Source organism: Ceratotherium simum, chromosome 34 (genome assembly GCF_057802395.1).
Source record: "Ceratotherium simum simum isolate JZ-2026a chromosome 34, ASM5780239v1, whole genome shotgun sequence".
Taxonomy (NCBI): domain Eukaryota; kingdom Metazoa; phylum Chordata; class Mammalia; order Perissodactyla; family Rhinocerotidae; genus Ceratotherium; species Ceratotherium simum.
The window spans coordinates 1,042,287-1,065,611 of NC_141933.1; the positions used below are offsets into that span (position 1 = coordinate 1,042,287).

Genomic DNA, 23,325 nt, shown 5'->3' on the forward strand with positions numbered 1-23,325 from the left:
CCTGTGCTCCTCAGTGCCCCGTGTGGCTCCCCCACGGTGCGTCTCTGAGGACCCTGGTCCCTACTGGTAAACCAGGGGAACCGACAGAGGGCCCTGAGTCTTTCTAGGTCACTCAAGTGCCGATAACAGACACGTTTGTTTAGGACAAACCTGCCACCCTGTGCCTGTCACCCAGCTGGCACATCAGCCACTAACGGAACAGAGGCCCTGGCTCAGCTCTGCTCCTGTGGCAGCCACCTCAAGGTGGAGACCTGCAGCCGGGCAGCCAGCGCAGGCTGACGCCACATGAAAGCCGAGAGACCAGAGCAACTGCAGAGGATGGGCTACAGCTCTTCCCCAGCCCGGCTCTCTGCTTCCTGACCACACACAGGCCTTCCTCCTCCACCACACAGGCCAAGGTCCACAGCACCCCGGCCGCAGTCATGACCCAGGGCAAACGGCATCGACAGGTTAAGGCCACTGAACAGGTTAGAAACCAGCTCACCTCCTGGCCCACATTTAGCCCTCCAATCACAAACGGAACCACCACTTGGCCACTATGGTGACAGTGCACTTACTTGAGACCCAAAGACAGTGAGGCAACAGCATACCCTCTGGGGCCGCCAGTAACCCTCCTCCCAGCAGACTGCAAACGGAAGGTCTGAGACAGTCAGAGAGCATTACAAATACCCCTCTAAGAACACAAAGCTGGGAGAAGGGAAACAGGACACATCTGGCCAGGACACGTGGTTTTGTTGAGAGTCACTAAAAACACCAATGTTCCTAACTTCTAGATTTAGAACCCTGCCCAAGGAACACCGTCCAGCCGATGCTGCAGCAAGCCCACAGGCACCATACTCACGCACCCAGGGCCGAGGATGGCACCCAGGCTGCACGTGGACACGCCTCACCAGCCCGTGAGACACATCACGTGCCTCCCGCACCCGGCATCACCCAGCAAAATAGCGAAATGGCCTAGTTAAGATCTAGCCCCGCTACAGACAAAATGCCGCTTCTTCTCTCAGAAAATCAGAGATGAACCGTCAGCAATAGAGCAGTGGTATTTTGATAAAATTTCAAAAAATTTTCCATTTTCATTCAAATTTCTAATTTCCCTTTAATTTGCAGATTTAACCACAGAACTGTCTTGATTTCTATAAAAACTGATCCCAAGATCCAGACTCCCTCCTTCTGACTTGGCAGGCCGGCTGCAGTCCAGGCTCAGGCTCTTCCAGAACTGCGCACTCGTGTTCCCGTCCATCCCCAAGAGGGCCAAGGGCTGGAGAAGCAGGGCTGGGAGGCGCTGTACTGCGACAGCAGACAGGGGTATTTATTTGCAGCATGGTAATGAAGACAAATGGTAGAGACGAAGAAAAATGCACAGACACAGGAGCCTGATCCTCCATCCTTGTGGATTAAAACTGTTCTGACAGCAATTCACACAGTCTCTGAGAGACGGTTTCCTTGCTTGTCCGCAGCGTGAGTCGGTACATCTGAAATCAAGAACACAGCAGGTCAGTGGGCAGGCCAGGGCTCACGCAGCCCTGGGAAGACAGCTCGGGGCAGCAGATGGCCTTGGCGCCAGGCCCCACCCAGCAGCCACTCGAGCTCCCCCTGCTCAGCCTCTCTCTGGAGGTGCCCACTGTTTTACAAAGACTCAAGCATCAAACACGCTTTCAGCAGCTAAAGTAAAAAAGTTTGACAATAACAAGGACCAGTGCACGAGTGGAGCAACCGGAACCTTCATATGCTGTTGGTGGGAGGATAAAATTGTGCAGCCACTCAGGAAAACAATGTGGCAGCTTCTCGTAAAGGTAACTGTGCACATACCCTATGAGCCAGCAATTCCACCCCGGGTATTACCAAGTGAAATGCAAACACATGTCTGCATAAAGGCACGTCCAGCAATATTTCTAGCAGCTCTATTCAAAATGGCCCCAAACTGGGACAGCCCAGATGTCCATCAACAGGAGGACTGGGTAAACCAACTGGAGCACGTTCCTGCGAAAGAGTGCCGCAGGGCCAGCACGAGGGCCAACCATGGACACATGCAGCAACACAGCGGACTCAAGGAGCTCAGGGCCATGGCAGCCCGATGGCAGGCCCCGTGGTGGCTGCCTCTAGGGGAGGCCAGAGTTGACAGAGAGGGGGCACCATGGAACTTTCTGGGGTGATGGAAATGTTATATGTATCAACAGGGTACATATCTGTTGAAACTCATCAAACTACTACACTTAGGATCTATGTATCTCACTGTGTATAAATTACACCACTATAAAAAACCAATTTAAGTGTATTTAGCCATTTCCTCAAGAGGCCTGACCTGGGCTTGTAGATTTGGCTCCAAGCGCAATAAGCATCCAATCTGGGTGGTTTTGGTATGTATGATCCCGGCTCCCACAAAATTTGCAGGGTTAGGATCGACTTCTTCCAGGAGCGCAGAACCAAACCCAATAATCTGTGCAAAAGACACAGGAGAGTCAGGACACTGGCAGCAAGATTGGTAGACCATTCAAAGGGTGGGAATACAACCAGCCTCCTCAGAGCCCAGTGCAGTGTCCTAACTCTGGGAACGCCCACAAACAAGGATCTACCTTGGCTTTGGTGATCTCTGTGTCCATTGGATGCTTTGCTTTGAAAATGTTCTGCACTTCCTGCTGGGGACTGTGAGAAACAAAGACAAGCGTAAGCACTCTCAGCCGAGTCAGAGACTAGAAGGCCCTCCCCACCACTCCCTGCTTACCTGCTCAGCTGTTTCCAACGCTGAAAGAAATCCTGAGAAGCCATTTCTGTGGGCTGGAAAAATTTGTTGAGTGTGATAGGCAGCTTAACGGACACATTCTGAAAGGTTCCCCCATACCTATGAGCAACAGAGACATGTTGAAAAGAGCACAGGAGAGCTGAAACTCAACTGGAGAGCCAAATTCCTAGTTTGCAAATCTCCAGGGTGGGGCCAGGCTCCTCTGCCTACCAGTGGGGACTGTCCTGTCAACAAGGGCAGGACGGAGAGTTCTGGAAGGGTGGCACTGAGTCACAGAGAGGCTCAGTCTACCTCAGAGTGAAATGTCATTCATAGATGGAGACCCACGAGCTGGGCCCACGAAGTGAACTGCTCATGAGGGCATGTGGGTAGATGGGCCCATGAAACCCCAGGATGAGCCTGGGGACCTCCATCCCCTCCTCACTCTTCCCCATCAGTCCACCTCCTACAACTCCAAGTTGGTGTCAGTTGTGTGGGCTTTTTTTTTCTTTTTTCCATGAAAAGATTAAAGAGTTTGCCTTCAGAATGAAACAAGAATTTGCATGTCTATTTCCCTAAATTCTACAAAGTACACAATCTTCACTTCTCTATGTTTTTAATTTCAAATGTGCTTTTAAAAAATTTAACCTTACGAACACCCAACAGGGAACTAGTTGATCATGTACACTCTATTGTAGAACAGTAATGAATCCAGCAGCAACATAAAATACATTTTTTATTTATTTATTTTTTTTTTTTTTTAAGATTTTATTTATTTTATTTTTTCCCCCCAAAGCCCCAGTGGATAGTTGTGTGTCGTAGCTGCACATCCTTCTAGTTGCTGTATGTGGGACTCGGCCTCAGGATGAACGGAGAAGTGGTGCCTCGATGCGCACCCGGGATCCGAACCCGGGCCGCCAGCATCGCAGCGCGCGCACTTAACCACCAAGCCACAGGGCCGGCCCTAAAATACATTTTTTAAAAAAATAATCAAGATGGTGTGTGTGCTCGGAGTATGACTATGCAAAAACTCACACACCCAGACGAGGATCCGGAGGGACCCCATCACCCTGCAGCTGACTTCCAGAGCAGCAAGGCAAGCAGCAGCACATGGGACCTGGCTGGCCCCCAACCCCGTGGGGTAGGCCCCTCTGTTCCTCAGCTTGGAAGCACTCGCCTCACCAAGATAGCACCGCTTGCCAGGAATCTCAGAGGCTGGTTCATCCTGGCCTCACAGAGTCCTGGGCACACCTTCTGTCCCCGCACCTCCCATCCTCGCCACAGCTAACACTGCTGTGTGCAGAGCATTTACCTGGCCACTCCCTCAGTCCTCATGACACCCTCTGAAGGAAGGATGCTGAGCCTAGCGAGGACAAAGAGCTCCCAGGGACACAGCTGTGTGCAGGCCCAACCCCCACACCCCAACCTCCAGGCCAGAGCGGGCCAGTAATACAGCCTGCCCGGCTAGCAAACCCGTGACCCAGGGCTACTACCTGAACTGGATGTTGAGGACCGGCGCCTCTGTGAAGTCAGACACACACTCTATGTTGACAACCTGCTGCACCTGCGCGCCCCCGTCCACAGTCGGGTCCACAGGCTTGGTCTGCAGGCTCAGATGTGTCCGTGTCAAGGAGGCCATGTCAACGTTGGGAAAGTGGGCCCGAGCCGAGCAAGCCCTTTGGGCCCAGGGACCCAACAAGCCCAGGAGTGAGGCTCTGGAAGAGTCGGCACTCACATTCCTGATCTTGGATGAACCTTTAAGACAGGTGAGCCCCCATAATGTGTCTCTAATGACTATTTTGAAACACTTAGCTTGAAACACTTAGCCTATGTTTAAAACGTATTTATCTTACGTTTTGGATCTGGGGCTGGCCCAGTGGCGTAGCAGTTAAGTGTGCACACTCAGCTTCAGCAGCCCTGGGTTCGCAGGTTTGGATCCTGGGCTCAGACCTACGCACTGCTTATCAAGCCACACTGTGGTGGCATCCCACATATAAAGTAGAGGAAGATGGGCACAGATGTTAGCTCAGGGCTAATCTTCTTCACAAAAAAAAAAAAAAAGGATCTGGCCTGTGGTAAGGAGGCTACTGCTTCACACGAGTCTTCTTCAGGGAAGGCGGCACCCTTCTCTGGTCAAGCTGGGGCCTTCTGCACCCTCAGCTTATCTGGTCGTCCCATCCTTGGAGGAAGAGGTATCTGGACACCAAAGCTGACATTAGCTGGGAAAGTTCTAATTACATTTCTGGTATTTATTAGGGACAAGTCTCCAGTCGGAACACAGAGCCTCTGGAAGCAAACACAAGCTCATCCCAAGCGTGTGGCCTCGGTCCAGGGCAGCCCGTCCACCGCTCGCTCTGCTGTCAGCAGCAGCAGCTCGCTCCAGGGAAACTCCCAGAGAAGGAGACCAGAGCTCAGAGAGACTTAAAAATAATGTCCCAGGAGAACAAAACAAGTGAAAGAGGAAGTGACTCCAACGAGCCAAATGAAACGGGAGCAGACGCCACATGTCATTTCTACACGCACCATCAATAAATAACTCAGATGTGGGAAGACCATCTGATGTTACTACAGCACCTGGAAATACCTTGCTATTCTGATCAAGAGGGAAAAAAATTCCTCAAAACCGTCCTCTAAATCCCAAATTACTGTCTATCAGGGGCACGGGGAAATGGAACCAAGGATATTGGCCCGAAGGTCGTCTGAACAGATTAGTGTTGGAGTGAAACTTAAGAACTGCGTGGAGGTCTTATTACCATAAAATATAAACATCCGACCTAGAAGGACACAAACACAATTTGTTTCACACACGTCATTTCACACATATCCTGAATATTAACAGTGAAAAACAAGAGGCCCCCACCCCCAGCTGAATTTACGTGAAGTGTTGTGATCCACGACTCTGGCCACAAGGACACAAAGATCACCTCTCCTACTGCTGAGGGACTCCTGCTCTGCAACACCCCGCGTGCACGGCCTCCATTTACCCACCTTCCCACGACGGATGGGGTGCACCCACGTGTCAACAGGGAGCACACTCGAGCACCCCTGCTCCGGGGGTCCTGTGCCTCCAGGCCACCATAGTCACTGCCAGTCCCGCCCTGCCCGGGACCCCCCAGGGAGGCCTGGCTGGACCTGCCTCCACCACGGGGCAGGGTGTTGGTGCCCCCCTCCACAACGAAGCCCCTGAGCTCTCCAGCGGAGCAGCTCATGAACTCCAAGCTGGCAGGCACTGAGGCTACTCAAACGTCTTCAGTTATTTATAGCACAACAGAAATCTTTACACAAACCTCTGTGAATATTTTTATACCCTTTGAATTCAGAATGGAAAGTAAACCTCAAATATCCTGAAAAAGACAGGCAGTTTGGCATCACTCCTCCCACAACTTAAAAAACCACCAAAACCAAGGTGAAGCCATCGTGGCCCAGAGTCTAACACCTGAATCAAATCAGGAATAAACTATCCCACTCTATTTCAACACACAATTTCCCACAAGCACTACTCTGCTAATCCTCACAACATCCCTCAAAGATCCCTAGAAGGCAGCTGGATGACTTCTCTTTTTCTCCCCACACTTTCACATGTTTTTACAGACGAGAGAAAAATGAGTCCTCACAGGCTCAGTGACAGCGCCCAAGCAGGAGGTGGGCCGCCATCAGTCCACAAGTGCCTCCCCTCGGCAGCAGCCCCCACGGTCAGTGGGCATAATTTTGGGGGGAAGGGACTCAAAAGCTTTTTTTTTAAATTGTGGTAAGATATACATAACATTAAGGTTATCATTGTAACCATTTTTAAATGTACAGTTCAGGGACATTAAGCACATTCACATTGTTGTGCAACCATCACCACCATCTACCTCCAGAACTTTCCCTCTTCCCAAACTGAAAATCTGTCCCCTTTAAACACTGACTCCCCCTCCCCCAGCCCCTGGCACCCATGACTCTACTTTCTGTCTCTACGAATTTGACAACGCTGGGGACCTCACGTAAGTGGAATCACAGTGTTTGTCCTTTCGTGACTGGCTTACTTCACTCAGCATAATGTCCTCAAGGTTCATCCATGTGGTAGCAGGCGTCAGAATGCCTTCCTTTTTAAGGGTCAGTAATATTCCACTGTGTGAACAGACCACATTTTGCTTATCTATTCATCCATCAATGCACACTTGGCTTGCTCCTACCTTTTTGCTGTTGTGAATAATTCTGCTGTGAACACGGGGAGTGTACAAATATCTCTTCAAGACCCTACATGCACTACTTTTGGGAATAGACCCAGAAACGGAATTGCTGGATTATATGGTAGCTCTGTTTTTAAATTTTTAAGGAAGTGCCATACTGTTTTCCACAGCAGCTATACCATTTTGCATTCCCACCAACAGTGCACAAGGTCCAATTTCTCCACATCCTCACCATCACTCATTTTGCCCTTTTGAGAGTAGCCATCCTGATGGATGTGAGGTAATATCTTACTGTAGTTCTGAACTGCATTTCCCTAATGATCAGTAATGTCGAGCATCTTGTCACGTGCTTTTGGCCATCTTGTACGTCTTCCTTAGAAAAATATCTATTCAAGTCCTTTGCCCATTTTTTAACTGAGTTGTTTGTTTTTCTGTTGTTGAATTGGAGTTCTCTATACGTTCTGGAAACTAGACCCTTATCAGATACATGATTTGCAAGTATTTTCTCCCCATAATTTCTGAGAGAAGTTTTCATTAAGGAATTAAAACACATACCTAAATTCTGCCGAAATTCAGACTTCAGTCCAATTTGAAGCAGCTGGTTTTCAAATAACACACCGTTATTTTTACAGACAAACCTAGGGGAAAAGGGACATGTGAATCACTCAAAGCCGTCTACTGAAAACACAGATTTATTCTGAAAAAGGGATTAACAAACACTAAGGCCAGAAAAACCTTTATGGGACGTGAGGGAAGGGAAAAGCAGTAAAATATTCCAAAGAACACCATGAAGAGCGTCCACTGGAGACAGAGAGTGAGCAGAGAGCAGTGACACAGGCACGCTGAGGCATGACCACGGGAGACAGGTTGGTCGTCTGCTTCTCACCAGAGTGCTGGTCAACAAGTAATGGCAGGACACAGGCACTGAGGCACATGCACACACTTTGAGGTCGGACCACAGGCTCTCCCATCTGACTCCAAGCACTGGCCTCAATCCTGGGATCAGCATCCCATCCCAGGCTGTCTGTAGGCCACGCACACTCACGCCCGGGCAGCCCACCCCTTGGCAACTTGGTGCTCTGCTCCCTTCCCCTCTCTCCTCTCCTCTCTTCTCCTCTCCTGTCCTCTCCTCGCTCCCTGCTCCTCAGGGCAGGGTTAGCGTTTGTACTGCACAGGGGCCCAGGGTTTTGCTCACTACAGGTCTCTACACTACACAGAACTGGAGCAAAATAAAATAACGTGTGTGTTAGTTTTTACTTGTATTTACCTCAGAGGAGCTGAAACTGTTCTGGCCTCCTCTAACATAAATCATAATTACATAGTGAACTGGGACCAAAAGGAAGGGGAGAGGGAGTGGGCGGGCGTCGCAGTCGTGTGGACGCAGCAGGAGCCAGCCACTCTCGGGGCCCAGGCCTCACTCTGCGGCTCCTCAGCCAGCATGTGAGGGAGGAGGTGCAGTTCAGAGGAGGAGGTGGGGCGAGCTCTCCACACCGAGTGCTCCACGGGCATGGTGGCAGGGTGGCCTGAGAGACAGACACTCCGCAGCAGCTGCCCCCCACCTTGAAATCTCCAAGTCCAATTGTGCTGTTGGCTTGGAGAAGCTCAAAGCCAGTGATTCCTGCATTGTCCTATTTTGTTCGAATTTTACTGTTGGTGCCCACCCGCAGAGGTTCGAGCATTGCTTACTCGCGTATGAGATCATCAGCATCGTGCACAGTCAGCTGGTCTCTCAGAAACTCCCTCTGCTGAAGCCAGGTCAGGGCTAATTCAAGCAGCACAGAAGGAAGACAGAGGAAGCAGCAGCAGAGACGGCGAGAGGTGTGGTTAGTACGGAGAGAGCTGAGCCTGGCTCCACCCTGTGTCCACTCACCACAGCACAGGGCCCTGCTCCCCACGCGGCCCCCACAGAACACCGAGGGCCACAGCTGCCCCTCCACCTCATCCAGTCTTCCAGGCCTCAACACAAAAGGCTTTCTATCCAGCCTGAGCTACGATGAAGCTTCACAAAGTAACACAATGCATTCAATACGCACAACCATCTTCCAAAACACACCTGAGAACGTGCACAACTGCGTTTCCCGGAATCAATCACAGGGACCCAGGTGCTCCCAGGACTCTCAGAGCAAGAGGAGACTTGACCGAGGCGGCTGAGCCCCAAGCCACACAGCCACAGGATCGCTGCCCCACCCACACTCGACTCAAATCTACAGAAGCAGCATCCCACTGCGCCCCACGTCCAGACACAAGGCCGTGCAGCGTACGTGCTACAGCTGGTTTGCACTAAGCCACTTTAAGCTGACCTTTGTGAAGGAAACGGGAAAGGCATTGAGGCATCACCCACTAAGGGAGGGAAGTAACCTAACAGTCAATGTCTGGTTGGTTAGTTGTTTTTTCAAAGGGTCATCTCAACCAAAACGTGCTCCTGTGGAATTTATGGGCTAATAAAGGCCACTTTGGAAGGCCTATGAGAGTGCACACCTTCCTACACCATGAGCTGTGGGCAGCATGAACTGCGCCTGCCCCAAAGTGCTCTGCACCTCCACCCCCACCAAATCTGCATCAGGTACCTAACCACCCTTTGCAGCCATGTCAAGGCCAGACAGCCAAATGCCTGCACACCTGCTGAAGGGCCTAGGAACGGGGCAAGCCACTGTGAGATGGCACCAAGGCCTCGGGTTATAGCAAACTGCCTACTCATTCATGCCTTCCACCCACTGGGGCCTTCCCTGGCCCAAGGGGACACTCAAGGGTCACCTGGGAAGCTGCAGAAATGCCCCTGCCCGAGCCCAGCGATCGAGGAGGCCTGTGGCACGGGCACTGCACATTCCCGAAGCTCCTGGGGCCTGCAAACACAGCGAGGGCTATGAACGCTGAATGAAGCCCCTGCCCCAGACCACCGCCTAGACCAGGACGTCCAGCTAGGAGCCCAGCACTCTCCCCAGAACATGTGCTGCTTCACATCGCAAGGGCCTTGCAACCTGGGGTCTGTGGTGCTTCTCAGTCTCAAACTCAGCAGTTCTAAAAGCAGTAAAAAGTCTGTTTTCAGCCAAAGATGGGCAACTCACACCAGCCCAAGCCTGCCTTTCCTCAGTCATTTTCAACAAGTAACAGGAAATAATCAGCACGCACTACGAACACAAAAGAGACAGGGAAAATTGTAAAACCCAAGAATTCTGCTGTCTTCACAACAACCAAAGACAAGGAGCCATTCCTGGAAGACTCTCCACTCAAAAGCAGAGCCCTCCCACACCGCCTGGCCAGATTTAAGATCAGCAGAGACAGGGAGGGACAGAGAGCAGGAAGGAAAAAGGCACAGAATCTGCAGATCAAAAAAAACGGGAAAGAAAACATGCTGGGAAGAGCAGTTTGACAATTATATTTTGAAAATGGGGGCAGAGGGGCAACGACGACAGCATAGGAAGGCAGGGCTTGGCACCCAGCAGGTGTGTGAGCATCTCGATGGAGTCAAAGTGATGCTGACAGAGCTGGTCACAGGAGGAGGGTGAAGCACACCTCAGAACACAGGCTTTATGGGACCAAGCAGCGATTATGCAACGGGAGCGTGTTTCTTAAAACAAAAAGGCTTGGTAGCTGGAAGGCAGACAGCGAGAGTGATTTAAGGCAGAGTTGAAAGCAGCCTGATTAAGAGGAAAAGTGGTGAAGAGAGAAGAAAGAAATACAGCTCCGGAGAGAAATAAACATCCTGAAAAGAAGCAACAGCTGAAACAATACAATGAAACATCAGCACACAAACGAGACACAACTGAGCACCAGCCTGTGTGGCTTTTTTCACCCGTTTTTCTTCTTTTTGAGAATGTTAGCTATCTTCGCCTAGTGAAAACTGACAGTCCACGAAGTATGGGGGAAGGTACAGAGCAAACCCGCCAGAGCACAGCAGGCGCCCTCGCCTCGCCAGTGAGCGACCTGGAGGTAAGGACTGCAGCCCACTCCTTCCAGGTGACCGCTGACTGAGGGCCGGGCAGGGGGGCAGGTAGAGAGAGTCCCGGGTAGGGGGTCGGGGTGGAGCAAGTCCCTGTCTTCAGGACGAGGGAGACCGACTACCTGGCAAAGTTGTCCTCGGAGCCGGGAGCGAGAGGCGCGACCGCGGAGGGTGAGTCTGAGAACACGTCCACAAGCAGCCCGCCGGAGGAGGGCGGGGGGCCCGTGGGGGCAGGGGGTGCGGCCCCCAGACCCAGGAGATCTGCCGAAGGAGAAGGCGTGGACTGGAAAACAGGGAAGGAATGGGTCAGTGCCGAACCTTTCAGGCATGCCGCCACCAAGAAAGCGCAAGTGCCCACAGCTCTCCCCCACTGCCCACAGCTCCCAGGCCGGGCTGGACTGTGCAAGGATCCAGGAAGTGAGGGGTGCAACCACTTCTGGGGCGCAGCTGCACCCCAGAGTCAAGCCTGAAGACCATCACACTTGCAAGATTATCACAACCTCACATGACTGGAAAAAGAGCCAATCTTTCCTCACAAATGTTATTTGAACGAAAAAAGGTCCATAGAAACTTTGGCCATGAAAGAAATCAAACAGAAGTGTCTGGTTTAACAAATGAGACCATGAACGTTACTGAAAACCATCCACAGAGTAAGTTTGAAGAGCTGAAAAGTAAGCAAGTAACTTACTACGGCTCATTTTTAGTTTAACCATTGTTAAGTTTTATTGAGTTATGGAGAAAAAGTAAATAGCCTACAGAAGAGACAATTTTTAGAAAATAATTTGCTTTTTGATCCTAGGCAAAAGACAAAGAACAGAGCCACTCAGAAATCACTCTCAAACCCACACGGTGAGACGCACACAGCACAGCTCCTTCCACACTTGCTCCCAAAACCAAACACCACAGCACCTGTGTCGTCCCCCATACTCCCATGGGAGCGCCACATGATAGGGCCCACCACCGAGCCGCACACCAAAGCCGAGGCACGTGGGGCTCAGACGATCCCCAGATTATGCTGTAGGCAAGGACCAGGGAGGTAAGCAGCTCTGCCTTGAGAAGTCATCTGAATGACTTTTGAATGTTCCGCTGGACATTCACAAAGGTAAAAATCAGTTCACAGTTATCTGAGACTATATCCTAATGTCATCTTACATTATTGCAATTAATATTTTCCTCGGTTTTAATAAACACTCATCTGTCCAGGAACGCAACCACCCTGTGAGCTGAAAGAGGCCAAAGTACTTTCTTTCTCCGGCATGCAATGTACCTGCCCCGGGTACCGGCCAGTGACTGGCTCCTGCCTTCCAGTGGAGCCACGCTGAGCACTTACGTGTGAAATCAATGTGTCCATAGATATAACCGCTTATTTCTCTTTTATATTACATTACACTGAATTTCTAAAAAATTACATGTGTAGGGAGGTGATAGTACATATGAATTCCATTTCAAGATAAAAGAGGCATTACAAAATATATGTTTGGGGCCAGCCCGGTGGCACAGCGGTTAAGTTCGCGCGTTCCACTTCAGCGGCCAGCGGTTTGCCAGTTCAGATCCTGGGCGTGGACCTACACACCATTCATCAAGCCACGTTGAGGTGGCGTCCCACATAGAAGAGCTACAACTCTACAACTATGACACACAACTAGGCACTGGGGCTTTGGAGGAGAAAAAAAAAAAAAGAGGAAGATTGGCAACAGATGTTAGCACAAGGCCAGTCTTCCTCAAAAAAAAAAATATATGTTCTGCAAAGAGGGCGTGGGTCTGTGCAGGCCAAGGAGCCTGCTCTGCATGGCGGCCCTCCTTCCTCAAGGCTCCAGGAGAGGCAGCGCACTGAGGCCAACCCTGAAGAGAGAAGCAGGCCTGCCGGTGGGGCAGCTCCAGGGTGAGGGGCTCGCGGGCAGAGCGGACAGGCTGGACTCCTCAGTAAGGGGAAGGCCCTGGAGAAGAGGAGGTGGCCACGGAGGAGCTGTCAGGATAAGGAACATCAGAAATTTCTGCCATGTCAGGAAGTGTCCAGATGAAATTATCTAAAGGTGGTTCTCCGCCCTTATTGCACCTGGGATGGCCTCCTGCAAACACAGCCGCTCACAACACCGTCTGCCAGGCTGGATCACCAGGAGCGTGACCACGTGGGGAGGGTCAGGAGCTGATTTCAGGTGGCTAGAGCCTCACTACAAATTATGCAAGGAAGGTACCTGTTGTAGCTGATGCACCTGCAGCGAGAATGGGGATCATCTCCCCTCTGCACCTACGACAAGATTTTTACCACTGGTTCCTCAATAACGGTCCGAATGCTTTTTAAAGTAGGAAAACTCTTTTGTCCAATTAAATAAAATATGCACCCCAAAAGTTATGACAGAAGCAAGCCTGTTCTGCTGGGTGGACCTACCAGGATGCCATGCGCCCTCCCCAGACCCACGTGCCAGCTCTCCCCCACAGCCTGTCGGGACCCACTCCTCTTCTCCACCTCTCCTTTCAGGACGTGGGGACATCCTCCCAGGAGCCTGCCTAGTGCCCAGTCTGCACAAGTTACACCTCCTCAGTCTGACAGCAATGACGGCAGGAATCAGAACAGCAAAAAGGCTGGAACAAGACGGCTCCAGGCTCCTCCACCAGCCTGAAGGTCCACTTCAGGAAGACTGGGCAGTCTCCAAACACCCACCAGAGGCGGTCTGGCATGGCAACAAACACTCCAGATGCACAGATGTGCAACCAGGAGCTGCAGGTGTAGAAGCACCCAGGCCCACAGGACTGTGAACACAAGAAGAGCAGACTGTTGCAAAGAAAACAATCTGCTGGCATCACCTACAACCAGAAATCCAGGACATTCTGGCCAATATTACACCAAAGTAAAAGGCACCACTGGTTTTCATGTAAAATCCACACATCTCAATACCATTTTGAGGTGGGGCTCCCCTCTGAGGCTGAAACAGGAGGACACGAGGAGAATTCCAGTCAGGAGGACCCTCCCCTTTCTGTCCTGCTTCTCCTGTCTCAATGCCCCAGCCCCTACCACGGTCTTTCTCCCTTTGGAGGGGTTCTCTCTGATCTGACCCTCAGCCGTGTGAGCGCTGAGAACAAACAAGAACTCACGTGATCACGCTGCTATCCACAGCACTGCAGGCTCTCAATTCAGAAGGGCAGCCATCTGCTCACAAGGAACATCTGCTCCCTAAGCACACACGTGCCAGGCACGACTTACCATCCACAAGAAACCTTACAGCCCACGGTTAGAAAATTTACTCAATTAACCTGAAAGCAGGCCTCCCCCGTCTCCCCAAGCGCCCAGATTGGCCTTATCGAAATGTTAAATCTTCTTCTGGTTCCGTTTATCTCGCATCTGCCTTTTCAAAGTGGAGCTCACTGCTGACATCCAGGGTTAGGAAGGTTCCATCAGATTCTGGCTAAAACACTCAGCCAAACGCCAGAGCCTGGATCCCAGGCCCTGCTACATCCTGGGCATAGCTGGGCAAACCCAGGTGTGGCCAAAAGACCTGGTGTATGTGCACATTTCAAGAAAAATCAAGTAAGAGAGACCAATGACAACCATCAAAATAAGACATTAAAACCCATTTCCCCCACTCACGTTAGCTCACAGTCAGAGCTGCTAGGGAAGAAGGAGGGTGCCTGGGCTGCCTCCCTGGGTGCAGACGAACCACTGCAGTCTCTCCTGGGAGGCAGCCATGAGGAAGCCCCTGCATGCCCCACCTCACACAGTGTATGTCTTCCTTCAGAGACCGCTGCTGCCTCTGTGCAGGGCAGAGCTGCCATTGTCTCTCACTGGAATGGCACCGGCAGAGTAGCGGCCTCCTCCAGCACCATGGAAAAGGCCCCCAATCTGGTGTAGCAAGAACACCAGTTCATAAATAAACATGCACACACACTGTCTCCAGAAATCACGTCACTTTGCTAATCTATCAACAAACTCTCTGGCACTAGGATGAGCTTCATGACCTCTTCGCAAGTGTCAGCCTGAGAGGGTGAGCAAGTCACTGCCTTCAGGCTCCAGGTCCACTCCGTGCCCACAGGACAAGATCAAAGGCACGGGCTTTGAAAAGCCAACCCTATTAAATTACTCAGGTACCAAGGGATGATGACCACTCGGAGAAAAAGCACGCATTTATCATTCACTCCAAAACCAATTCATCACGAAATTCAAGCTGCCAAGAGCCACAAGCAGGCATCAGACGGAAACGCAGCAGAGGGTCCGGACTACAGAGGGCACCTCTGGAGAAAAGGTGTCAGGGCTCAGGGGAGGGGTCCTAACCAATACAGGACCCCAAGTAAAGGCTCATGGCGGGCACAGTGTCCTCAGCCTGAGGAGTAGGACACATGATCAACGGAGGCACACAAGCAGACATGGGGTCAGGCCAAGGGGACCCCGCCAAGGAGCACCTGGGCTCAGACACAAGCATTCAACAAGCAAACCACTAAGGCCCTGGGCTGTCCACGCACAGACACACGTCACCTCCGAAGCTCATCCTCACAAAGCCCACCTGACATGGCTAAGTGGCATTATTCACATCCCTGGGCCAGCACCCTGAAGACGAAACAAAGCTCTCCAGGCTTCCTTCCAGATGGACAAGCAGAAAGCCCACAGTCCTGGGTCCCATCAAAGGACATATTTTCATTTACAGGTGAATATTCTCACCACGTTATACACAAAAGGGCAATTTGCTCTAATCCAATTTACTACTGAAAACCTCTAAAAACAGCACAAAATGGGTCCTTCAACCAACCCAGAGCAGCTGGACAGGCCTCCTACACAAGGCAGTCCTACAAAAGAGGTGAGTGACGGTATATCCTAAAACAAAAGTCAAACCAGAGAAGATCTGGGAGAGTCCAGAAGACAGAACACAGGCGGTCTGCATGAGGCCGGCCATCTGGATGAGAGGAGTCTTGGGGATCCCAGGGGAAGGAGAGAGGAAGGCCTCAGGCTTGATGCCACCGATAGGCTCTTGGCACACACTCATATTTAACAGAAAATTCTCCCCAACAGGCAAACGCTCTGCTGGTCCCGAATCCCGGGGACTGGGCACCCCAGCACTCGTGCGGGGCACTGCCATCAGGAAGGGCCCCACCATGGTGCTGGCGCTGGCTGGGGCAGGCTCAGGGCCCCCATTGACGTCAGCGCTCCTCTCCCGCTTGGCCTCCTCCAGGTCTGTGACCGTGCTCGGGCCCTTCTTCTTCTTGAGCTTGGCTAGGATGGAGGACTCGCGCTCCGGGAACGGGGGCATCTCCTCCAGGACGGTGGCCTGGTGGGAAGGAAGCCTAGGGTCAGCACAGCTCTAAGCCACGCAGCTATCGACCCCCAGACAAGCAACACCACTGCAAGGGGTGGGACAGGGCAGTGCAGGGCCCACCAGGATGTCAGTGCTGGCGACCGTGCTGAGCCGCAGGTACTCCACGGCCCGCTGCTGCAGCTCCACGTCGGCGTTCTTCAGCTGGCTGTCGCTGCGCAGCACATCCTGAATGGTGGTCTTCACCTCCGGAAAGAGGTTCACGAACTTGATGTAGGTGGATAAGAGCAGCGCCCTGGTGGGGACGCTGCACAGGTGGAACTTGGAGTGCAGCAGGTTGAACTGGATCAGAGGACTGTGACGGGCAAGGAGAGCAGACAGGGCAGGAGCAAAACGTTACCTCCTCATCTCACTACCACTACACACCCACCCCACCCCTGCGTCGTCTGGGCCTCAGCCCCCCGCCGAGTGTCTCAGCAGGCGGGGGAAGGTGAGCGAGGACAGACTCGGGGAAATCAACGCCACACTAAACCAGAACCACTCTCGTGAAGGTGAAGGTGTCCAGGGAGGCATGCATTTCCAATTCCAGATGGAGCGCAAATTTCCTCTTTGAATAATGTTAGCCATAGACCACATCTCTATATTTTCAACTAGAATCCCTGTTTTTTGTACAGCTTGAAGAAAAACAGGAAGATGTCAATCCAGAGTGGAAGTGGTCTTGCTCTGGGCTGTCCCGACAGCACGTGAGGACGTTGGCCAACCTCTACTCAGACTGTCAGGGTGAGAACCAGGAGGCGCGGGCCCAGCATCAGAACTCGATGCTCACCTGACTCCAAAGGGTCTCTTACCTGGATCTTGGGTCCCCAGCTATCAAGTTTCCAAACTCCCCCAGGATGTAGCCGCCCACTTTGACCAGGTTCTCGTGGCATGCTGGTGCCTGAAGAGCCTGTGAAACAGCGAGCATGATGAGCCAGAGGCACAAGAGCTCAAGGCCCAGGCAGAGGAAGTTGGGAGGCATCCGACTTCAAGAAAAGTAGCTAAGTCGTGGTGATATGCCAGAAGTAAAGAGAATTCAGGTCACTTTCCTGTGGAGTCTATTTTTATGCTAGTGCAAGCTTCCCCAAAGCTTCCTAGAGACCCTCCTGATTTTAGTTCCCACCCCTTTCTTCCCTGGAGGCTACTTCAGCAGATGTCAGTAGCAGGGGAGCCTCACAGGCAGAGACGTGGCCAGTGCAGCCCTGGAATGGGAGCTGCGCACCCGAGAGCTGACACTGGGGCCCCAGGCGGAGGCAGGTGCTCACAAGCCCCCCACCCCCGCTGATGGAGATGGAGAATCCCACCACGGCAGAGCCCACAAGTACTCTCGTGCATACAGAGGCGAACTCAAGGCGCGGCCCTGGGCAGTTTGCTCAGGTGGCCCCTTGAGAGCTGAGAGTATCTCACCCGTGGCGACTGATGTGGAAATCGGGGTGAGAAGGAACTAAGACTCAAGCAGAGGTGTTAGCAATACAAGAGCTCGAACCTCCAAGAATGGCTGACAGGAGAAAGAAGGGAGGCATGCGGACCATACCTCAAACACCGTCTTGGCAGCATAGCCCTGCACGTCATCCCGGTTGATGACAATCTGAATGACGCGGTACCACACCTCTTCGCTCACGTAGTCGCCAGCAATCCGGATCAGGTTCAGGATGGTGTCCACGTACCACGTGTAGTCCACAGCGTACTTCTCCGCCAAGATGGCAACCTTCAGCACCTACAGAGGACAGCCACTCAGGGCAGGTGCCTACAGGCCCCACAATAGCAGGGTGAGCTGCTGCCGGGCATCAACACAAGGGCTTCAAAAGGACTAAACGCATGCGCCAAAGCTCAGGTGTGTGGGACACTTCTGCCAGATTTTCAAAGGAGCCCAGAAAGTTTAAGATTTGCAGATTTTGGGCCGGACCGTGGCTTAGCGGTTAAGTGCACGTGCTCCGCTGCTGGCGGCCCAGGTTCGCATCCCGGGTGCGCACCAACGCACCGCTTCTCCGGCCATGCTGAGGCCGCGTCCCACATACAGCAACTGGAAGGATGTGCAACTACAACATACAAATATCTATTGGGGCTTTGGGGAAAAATAAATAAATAAATAAATAATTAATTAATTATAAAAAAAATAATAATAATAAAAATAAAATTGGTTTGTTTAAAAAAAAAAAAAAAAAAGATTTGCAGATCTAACTGAGGAAAGCCAAACCGCCCTCCAGGAATAGACAGAAAAGGACACGGTTGAGGAAAACACAAGAGAGATGGGGCACAGCTGCAGGAGGGCACAAGCAGCCTTGCCGCCCTCCATCCAACCATGGCCAAGCCAGCCCTGGGGTGGGTCCTCCCCACCCGCGGAGCAGCAGCACTCTCTGGGTCTCCCGCTGCTCTGGCTGGCCTGTCACACCAGTCTCCCCTCTATTCTCCATGGGAGACCCCACCCACTCACTTACCCCACACACACCCCAGAGGACTCTGCGGGCCACATTCACTGCCCAGGGGCAACTGCACCAGGCTATCCAAAACCAGACCCCTCGCCTCCCCAGAGTCACCCTCCCCAGTTACCCCCCTGGCCCAGCCCTAAACAGCATCAGCTGCCCCCCTAATGTGGGCACTGCCACCTTTACACCACACCTTCCTCTCCTTTACCCTCCCAACTATGCCCCCAGAGCCCCTGCTGGAGCCTGGACCACCACCATCCATCTGTTCTGCCCACCTTCTGACCTTCAAATCAACTCTCCATAATGACCCCAGAGCATCATTCGCTGCCCTTGGCTTAAAATCCTTCGAGCCCAGAGCTCTCCCTGCAGCCGTGCACTCAGGACCCCTCAAAACCACACTGGCCAGTGTGTCAACTGCCTCGACCCTCGCCATGTACCCTCTGCTCCCACCTTGCTGAGCCACCTCCTGCCCCCCAGTAGCCTCTGTGCCTTCATCCTCTCCTGACAAGTTCACTACCACTTTCTGGAGAAGTCCCCTCAGTGTCCTGTGACGGACATGCCTCCCCGAGGCCCCGTGGGATCCAGGGCCCTGCCTCCATCCATCCTCACCCACACCATAAGCAGGTCTGCTGTCCTCCCCGTGGACCAAAAGGCTCCCTGTGGGCTTGGCGTGCAGCATGGACACATTCTCTGACATGCCTGGCTGGACAGATGGTTGGACAGAGCACTTACCCTGGGACTGAGAGTGTCTGTTTTACTCCTCATATGATTAAAACTGACTGAGGATTGTCACTCATCATTTAAAAGAGACTAAGAGCCAACACGGAGCTAACACTCAAGACCTTAAAAACCTACACCATTACACTGAAGAACATGCCCCTTCTGTCTCTGCTCAGGACACCCAGAACAGCAACGAGGAACGACCTTCCCAGAGTCAGCCCACTGCCCACAGGCGTCTAGACCAGGCCCCACTGCCCAGCCACACTCCAAACATGACCCCCGGCCCACCCCACACTGACCTCACCTCTCCCCAGCGCCTGTTCCTGGAGCTCCCAACCCAGAGCCAACTGGCCCCATCCCACCCTCCCCTACACCCGAACTCCCCCACTCCCCATCTCCCCCACATGCCCTCACTTTCCCCTACTCTTCCTGTCTCCCCAACATGCCCTTGCCCTCCTAGCCTCCCCAGCCCTCTTTCCTGGCTGGTCAACAGTTCAGCTCAAGAGTCACTTCCTCTAAGAAACCTTCCTTGACTTCTGCTCTAGGGCAGCCCCGCACTCCTCACTGAAACACGGCCATGTGGTAATTAAGCCCATGCCACTCAGCACTGAAGGGCCAGCACCTGGTCCCCAGCCTGGCCATGGTGGTCACAGCCATTCAATAAATGACCCCAAATAAACCTGCGAGTCTGACCACATGCAGAGTCACACAAGCTCAGAAACTCCTAGCCTTTTGTTTTCAAACCAAACAGCGCCCAGGAGCAATCCTGAAGCCACTCATGGCCAGCTACGATACTGCACACTCACTCTACAAAGTACCCAAGGAGGCCTCAGCTGTACTTTGCTCCCCAGAGAAACAAATAATAAACACTTATAAAATAAGCATTATAAGCTTATAAATAAGAACATAGGTTCACGCGGAGCCCGAGGTGCCTTGCAGAAACCAGCGCCAGACCTATGTGAGTTACACACATAGCTCAGGCCCTCCTCCCTGCTGGCCGCGGGCTACCAGGAATCCCACGCCCTCAGATTTTGTATTACGATCAGTCTTTCACACGGTAAATAAGTATTTGCTGAACTTCGACAATTTTTTAGGTGTGTGCACCCATTTTGCAGGTGACAAAATAATATTATAAACTAAGACTGCCATGTAGTAAAATGGTGGCTCAGACTCTTTCCTTCCGAGACACATCAGAGACAGATAAGGAAAATATGCCAAGTAAAGACGTAGGAATTCAAAGCTTCAAAATTACACAGACTTTTGCCCACAGGAATCCAAATTCATGCCCACCTCAGCCACAGACCACTGAAGCCTCATTTGGAGCCTGAGCTACAAGTCTTTCACTGAAAGGCTCGACAGTGCCAGAAAACCTTGCTAGCAGGGGACTGTTTAAAGTTATTTTGAAAGACTGAAAGGCTCTACCAAAAATGTTGATTAAAAAGCTAAAGCAGGGGCCAGCTCGGTGGTGTAGTGGTTAAATTCGCACACTCTGCTTCGGCAGCCCGGGGTGTGCAGGTACAGATCCTGGGCGCGGACCTACGCACCGCTCGTCAGGCCGTGCTGTGGTGGCATCCCATATACAAAATAGAGGAAGATGGGCACGGATGTTAGCTCAGGGCTAATCTTCCTCAGCAAAAAGAGTAGGATTAGCAATGGATGTTACCTCAGAGCCAACATTCCTCATACACAAAAAAAAGCTAGAGCAAAGGAATCTTTTACCCAGTATCTAGTAGATTCTCAATAAAGTCTGTGGAAAAGAATCACCAACACTGAGGAAACGCTTCGGCTGAGATTCACAAGCGTTCATGAACAGTGAGGGCACAAAGGCCGTCAGAACTCACGATCTCCTCTCAAATGGAGTAGTCGGCCGTCTCCAAGTAGCTCAGCATCTCAGCCACAATCTGCTGGGCATTGCTGCGGTCACACATGGCGTAGAGGAGGTCCACGGCCCGCTGCCGCACACTCACGTCCCGCTCCGTCTGGGGGAACGAGGCACAGAGAAGCCGTGAGCAAAGCCTGGTGAGGGTGGACGGTGGCCATCCACTGCAATACACGCGGCACCCAGGCGCAAGTGCACCCAGCTTTCCCACGGCCCCCAGCCAGCCGGCTCAGCACCCCCTCCGTGCCAACACTCACTCTCAGCTCTCCTCACTCGCCATCCGAATCCAGGGACCCCAATAGAGTCTGGTCACACAGAGCCCCTCACATGCCAACTCACTGCGCCCTCGCTCCCCACTTGGACCAGGCAGCTCCATCCTGCTCGCTGCTCTCTGAGATGGAGCGCCTGCCATCCCTGGGGGGGTCAAAGGCCGGCACCCTGCGTGCCACCTAGGAGCTTGTCACAGTGCCAGCTCTTTGGCCCCCTAGACCTGATCCTCAGCTTCTGCGTCAGAACAAGACCACAGTGGTCCCTTGGCACAGGACAGCCTGAGAAGTGCTGGTGAAGAACCGAACAATGTGCAAAAGCAAGGGCAAGTCTTTCTGACTCAGGCAGTGACTAGAACAGACACCAAAACCAGGACCAGGCAGAACTCAGAACACCAAAAAGCTAAATCCAAACCCAAAAAGCTAAATCCAAGCCCTTGCATGGCCTCTTGTACAAAAGACGCACCGGAAACGTCTGTTAAGCTACGAGCAAACAAAGGAACAGAATCAGACCTGTTCTTAACCACAAGTCCGGGACCAGAACAATGGGTTTTGTAGCTTCCCCGCCAGCCTTTAGTTTTCTAAGGCACTTGCCCTGACAACTAGGAACGTAGTGAACGCTGCTACGTCTAACCATGAGGAATGAGCCCTCAGAGCCTGTTTTGGAGACTCATAACAGCAGAGGACAGGAACAGATCACCTCAACTTGGCTCTTCTAGCTCTGGAATTTTAATTCCTTGAAAAAAATAAATTTTCCTTTGCAAAGCATGAGCTTTCTTGGAGACAAGGACAAACTATTTCATCTTTCTGCCAAAAAGAACTGTTCCTATTAATTCAAATACTTATTGCGACTCTGTTATGTGCAAGACATGGTGTTAGATTACACCATTACGATGGTCATCTCACAGACAGAACTGCCCGGGAAGACGGTGCATCTAGCAGAGCACGGAGAGTTGTAGACCTGGAGCAGCAGTGTGGCCACACCCGCTCCAGGGCCCAAGCCACATGGCCTTGAGGGACCTCGGGAACTCACCGATGGCTCTCGCACCCAGCTGCTGTGCTCACCACGAGCAAGCGACACAGCTGACAGAAACACCAGCACCCGACTAACGGCAGTTCTCCCCATGGTGATGAAGGACCCCCGAGGACAAAGCACTTGCCTTCAGAGCGTTGGTGACCGTCTCGATGTGTGTCTTCACCGCCTCGTGGGAGAACTCGGAGCTGGCCAATGTGCACATGCTCTCCAGGGCCAGGTAGCGCAGGTTGGTCTCCCGGTGCTGCAGGAACTGGCCCAGCTGGTTACAAGCACGAACGAGCAGGTTTGGCTCACTGGATGGACGGCAGAAGTGGGTTGGAAGCCGTGCGCATGGCAGGTGGCAATGTCACACCGTGTTCATGGTCACCACACTGCTGAAGTGAAGACTTCAGGGGCCTCCCAAGACATAAGAGCCTTCAACTTCAACCCTGAAGTCAGTTTTACATTCACAGTGAAAATCAACACATCATGTACCCACTGGAGCTTTCCGAGCATATCTGCAGAGTTCCACCAACTCCTAAGAGTTGATGACGACAGAGGCACCTCACAAACCAGGCAGCTCCTGAGCCTCTGCAGCCAGCTCATGAGTCATGCCCAGGGCTTTGGTCAAGGCGTGGTCAGACATGTGATCTCAGCCAGGGGCAAACAGCCCTGGGAAACGGCTGAACAAGAGCCTAGATGATGAGAAGACTCTTGAGAGATATATGAATAGACGTAGATACAAAAAAGATTAGTGAATATTTAAGTCCCAACTACCATGAAATGTAGGTTAAATCTCTACTTACTCTTTACTTTGTCCCTAGGATGATGATGTTCTTTAAATATGTTTAATAAAGACAAAAAGGCTTCCTCTAATATCAAAAATGTTGTTTTTAACAGTTCCCAACCCTG

At 52.1% G+C, this 23,325-nt stretch overlaps 1 protein-coding gene across 1 annotated transcript in view; it reads right to left on the reverse strand.

Annotated features, from left to right (window-relative positions):
- Positions 1–1,022: 1,022 nt before the first annotated feature.
- Positions 1,023–23,325, reverse strand: part of AP2A2 (adaptor related protein complex 2 subunit alpha 2) — a 90,753-nt gene continuing 68,450 nt past the window's right edge. Inside the window, 14 exon segments of the mRNA XM_087422399.1 lie at positions 1,023–1,472; positions 2,303–2,437; positions 2,574–2,643; positions 2,723–2,839; positions 4,213–4,334; positions 5,402–5,493; positions 7,447–7,529; positions 10,954–11,114; positions 15,913–16,086; positions 16,195–16,426; positions 16,920–17,017; positions 17,642–17,824; positions 21,095–21,232; positions 22,559–22,727. Coding sequence (XP_087278525.1) covers positions 1,395–1,472; positions 2,303–2,437; positions 2,574–2,643; positions 2,723–2,839; positions 4,213–4,334; positions 5,402–5,493; positions 7,447–7,529; positions 10,954–11,114; positions 15,913–16,086; positions 16,195–16,426; positions 16,920–17,017; positions 17,642–17,824; positions 21,095–21,232; positions 22,559–22,727 — 1,852 coding nt within the window. The 3' untranslated portion in view covers positions 1,023–1,394.